General features: G+C 46.6%; 1 protein-coding gene across 1 annotated transcript in view; it reads right to left on the bottom strand.

The window, feature by feature from the left end:
* The window catches only part of LOC112073464 (collagen alpha-2(VI) chain-like), a 112886-nt gene that overhangs the window by 95093 nt on the left and 12876 nt on the right, over window positions 1-4917 (bottom strand). Inside the window, 5 exon segments of the mRNA XM_070440154.1 lie at window positions 239-265; window positions 267-344; window positions 346-477; window positions 479-576; window positions 4268-4362. Of these exon segments, the coding sequence (XP_070296255.1) occupies window positions 239-265; window positions 267-344; window positions 346-477; window positions 479-576; window positions 4268-4349 (417 nt within the window). The 5' untranslated portion in view covers window positions 4350-4362.

The raw sequence follows: 4917 nt of genomic DNA, 5'->3' as shown, positions 1-4917 counted from the left end.
TCTGGTGTTAGCGTGTGGGTGTGTGTTAGTGTGTCTGTGTGTGGTGTGTGTGAGTGTTAGTGTTTTGTGTGTGTGTTAGTGTGTGGTGTTAGTTGTGAGTGATAGTGAGTGTGTTACTGTTAGCGTGTGGGTGTGTGTTAGTGTTCTGTGTGTGTCTGTTACTGTGTTAGCATGTGGGTGTTGTGTTTGTGTGTCTGTGTGTTACTGTGTTAGCTGTGTGTGTGGTGTGTTGTGTTACCATGGTCTTGATGATGCGGTCTATAGTGGTCCAGCTGTATAACAGCCTTGTTGCCACTGAGGTCGACAGCCAGGAGTCTTTTCTGGTAGACGTTGGCCGGAGAGTTTAGCGATCTCCCTCAGACCCGTCTCGTCCACGTTCTTCGTTGCCGCGCCCACAACCATTCTGATGCCCTCGTCGCGCGCTTCGTCTCCGGCCCTCACTTCACTCCGCCGCAGGGGTTTCCCTGTCACGTGACCCGTCGGTGATGACGACAGCGAATCGCAGTGCCTGGGGTCCGAAGGCGACGGTGTAATTTCCCTGTGTCATGTTGGCGAGGGCGCAGTCGATGTAGGTCGCTACAACCCGCCCTGCCACTCACTGACACCACCCCCTCCACACCTGCAGCTTGTCAATCGACCGCTCCTCCACCCTCAGGACACGATACCCGCCCCCACCCTCAGCTTGACACTTCAACCCGACTCCCCACCCCTCAAAGCTACACTACCCGCTCCCCCCTCAGCTGACACTACCCTCCCCACCCTCAGCTGACCTCCTCCCCCCAGGACCTACCGCCCACCCTCAGCTGAACCCGCTCCTCAGCTGACACTACCGCTCCCTCACCCTCAGCTGACACTACCCGGCTCCTCGCTGACACTACCGTCCCACCCTGCCAGCTGACACTACCTCGCTCCTCACTACACTACCGCTTCCCACCCCTCAGTGACACTACCGCCTCCCACCCCTCAGTGACACAACCGCCCCTCCACCTCATGCTGTTATCTCCTGTGTTTTTGTCTTCCTTGTTTATTGTTAATATTACATGTTATGATTACTTCATTGTTAGGGTGCTAAGCTGGCAGAGAAAGCGCATTCCACTGTACTTGGGCGCGTGACATTAAAAACTTAACATACTTCAACTACTGAATCACCACATGGTCTGTTAATAGGATGGATTGACCTGTCAAGTGGAAATGAGCGCGAACAGCAATATAGGAACCACTGGTTTTCTTGGACACGAAACCTGCATTGGGCTTCCCGATGGGAAAGGGACATGGAGGACCTGATTAAACGTGACCTGGCAACGATAATCAACACACACTGAGCAGTTCAAATCTTCAACAATTGTATTCTGTCAATGCGCGAAATACAACCAGGTGTAGTAGAACCTTACAGTGAAATGCTTACTTACAGCCCGTAATCAACAATGCAGTTTTTACAGAAATACCTGAGAAAATAACACATTGTTTTACTTGTTAAAACGATACCGCTCGCGCTCTGCTACGTACCGTACAACTTATTCTCATCTTGCTGTTTGTACTGCGGCAGTGGCGGGACCAAGCGAACTCACAATTCTGCGTCATGTGTGACTAACAATTGAAAACAGCTCGAATCAAAGCAAGCTTGTTCCGCGTTTAAACTGGCCAATGAAACGATTTATCATCTTTTGTTTGCGGAAGTGGAGGCGCTAACCCTCCGAGGCAAGTTTCGAGAGCAAATTTGAATGTACTTTTGGTGATTGTTTATCAGCTCAAATGAAAAAGCAGCTTCACCTCCGTAGAACGATGGTAACATCGTAATGCAAAGTCATACATTCTATAAGAGCAGAATATGACCTGGTAAATATCCCACGGTGCTGCTTTCTCCGTTCATTCTTCAAATCCTGCAGCCATGTTTCGGAAAAAGAATAACGTGTTTTTATCGTGTCTCCTTGTTCTGTTCAGATGAGTACTGTTCCACTCGGAGCCATTCATCCCAACGGGCAGGAGGGCCGACCTCCTGTCCCCGCAAAGCGGCTTAGCAAGGAGGGAGAGTGGCCGCAGAATGGTCGGTCGAGGGGAACTGCAAGACAGGGCCGTGGAAGGGTGTAGGTGACACTATCAGCTAATCTCGACAATCAACCCAGTAAACCAACATGTTACCTCTCGTTTGTCCACGAGAGAACATTTCAATGGCCTAGAATAAACCAGACCGGAGGAAAATTACGCCGTCTGTTCAATCCGGAGGTAAGAACAATAACAAAGACTGCTGTTATTGTAGAAATGTCCTGGAGGGGCGGTGGCCTGGAAAAATGAACATAAATTCATGGACAGACTTGGATGCAAGGACTGACACCAAGATATACAAGATTATAGCTTCTCAGCATGTTTTAACGCTATACTGTTTTTTTAAGACATTACAATGCTGACAACATCTGGAGTAAAACAAGCTGCATACTCAAGAATGATGAATGATGTTGCAATTGCAGATTGCGCGTTTTACCTTGTTTTTGTTTACGTTTAGTGGGCAGCACATCTGGTGGTGGTGCTGTTCGCACCTTGGCCAAATTAATTATAGCTAGCCGACTTGCACCCAATGTCTGTTGTCTCTAGTCTATTAGTCATGCAGTGTATACCCCTCCGTGTCGTCTTAGTCTATAGTCATCTGCCAGTGTATACACCCCCTGTCTGTCTCTCTCTAGTCTATATCCATGGCCAGTGTATAAACCCCTCCTGCTGTCTCTCTAGTCTATAGGTCATGCCAGGTATAACCCCTCCTGTCTGTCTCTAGTCATAGTCATAGCCAGTGTATAACTCCTCCTGTCGTGTCTGTCTTTAACATTAAGTCCTTTAGTCATGCGTGTATAACCCCTCCTGTCTGCTCTAGCTAGTAGTGCCTCAGTGTATAAACCCCTCCTGTCTGTCTCTAGTCTATAGTCATGCCAGTTGTATAACCCCTCCTGTCTGGTCTCTCTCTACGTCCTACTAGTCATGCCAGTGTTATAACCCTCTGTCTGTCTGTGCTCTAGCTATAGTCATCCAGTGTACTAACCCTCCTGTCTGTCGTTAGTCATGCCAGTGTATAACCCTCCTGTCTGTCTTCCTCTAGTCTAGTAGTCATGCCAGTGTATCACCCCTCCATGTCTGTCCTCTCTCGTATCTATATAGTCTCCATTTAGTGTATAAACCCCTCTGTCTGTCCTCTCTAAGTCTATAGTCATGCAGTTGCATAACCCCTCACTGTCTGTTCCTCTAGTCTATAGTCATGCCAGTGCCATACCCCTCCTGTCTGTCTATATGTCTTATGTCATGCTAGGTATAACCTATTCTGTCTGTCTTCGTCTTCTCATAGTCCATCGCCAGTGCATAACCCCTCCTGTCTCTCTCTAGTCTATAAGGTCAGTGCCAGTGTATAACCCTCCTGCTCTGTCTCTTCTAGTCTAATAGTCATGCCCAGTGATACTAACCCCTCCGTGTCTGTCTCTCATATATCGTCACGCCAGTGTATACCCCCTGTCTGTCTCTCTACTAGTCTATAGTCAGCAGTGGTTAAAACCCCTCCTGTGTGTCTCTCCTAAGTCTAGTAGGTCATGCCAGGCATAACCCTCCTGTCTCTCTCGTAGTCTATAAGTATTGCCAGTGGCATAACGCCTCCTGCTGGCTGCGATGATGTCCTCAGGGATTTTTGAACCAGGACTACACTGGCTCTATGAACTGTGCTGTCTACGATGACGCCAGCACTGTGAGTTACCTAGCATACTACTAAGTACTAACTGGCAACGTCTACTAATTACGACTACTTACGCACGGTGAGTTACTAGAATCTACTATATTTACGTACTGCAGTACTCTAATACTACTGCAGCTTGTGGTTATCAGAATATACCACAGTAACACTACAGTAACTACTCAATACTTACAGCAATGTGAATAACAGAATACTACTACACGTACTACCTATACTACTTGCTTGTGAGTTTATCAGAATACACTACAGTACCTACGCAAGTAGTTCTCAACTACAGGCACTGCAAGTATAGTTGATGGCTACTATAGTACTGGTCAAATAGAGCTCTGGTCAAATAGAGCCCTGGTCAAATAGAGCTCTGGTCAAATAGAGCTCTAGTCAAAAAGGGCCCTGGTCAAATAGAGCTCTAGTCAAATAGAGCCCTGGTCAATAATATGGCACCATGTAGGGAATAGGGTGCCATTTGGGATGCAGCTGCAGACTGGAGTATGATGTCAGTATGATGTCAGATCTAGAGCGGTGCATGGTAGGAAGGGAACTCACTGTTGCATTCTGGGAAGGCCTGGGCGTGTGCTGTGGCTCCAAACAGTAAACACAGCACGATGAACTCTGACATCATCATCATCCTCTCCTCCTACCTGACACACACAAACACACAAACACACTTTAAATACTTAAATCCACAAATGACATCACATTTGAATAGAATTACTATATCTCACCTGGGGTAGTACAGATTCCTGAACAGTTATACAGATGGATAGTTATACAGATGGACATTCATACAGATGGACAGTTATGCAGATGGACAGGTATACAGATGCCTGGACAGTTATATGGATGGGTAGTTATATAGTTATACTGATTGACAGTTATACAGATGGACAGTTGTACAGATGCGCGGACATTTATGCAGATGGACAGTTATACAGATGGACAGTTATGCAGATGGACAGTTATAAAGATGGACAGTTATACAGATGGATAGTTATACAGATGCCTGGACATTTATGCAGATGGACAGTTATACAGATGGACAGTTATGCAGATGCCTGAACAATTATGCAGATGGACAGTTATACAGATGGACAGTTATAAAGATGGACAGTTATAAAGATGGACAGTTATAAAGATGGACAGTTATACAGATGGACAGTTATACAGATGGATAGTTATGCAGATGGACAGTTATA

Source organism: Salvelinus sp. IW2-2015, unplaced genomic scaffold, assembly GCF_002910315.2.
Source record: "Salvelinus sp. IW2-2015 unplaced genomic scaffold, ASM291031v2 Un_scaffold2269, whole genome shotgun sequence".
NCBI lineage: Eukaryota > Metazoa > Chordata > Actinopteri > Salmoniformes > Salmonidae > Salvelinus > Salvelinus sp. IW2-2015.
This window is presented reverse-complemented; position numbering and strand designations above follow the sequence as displayed.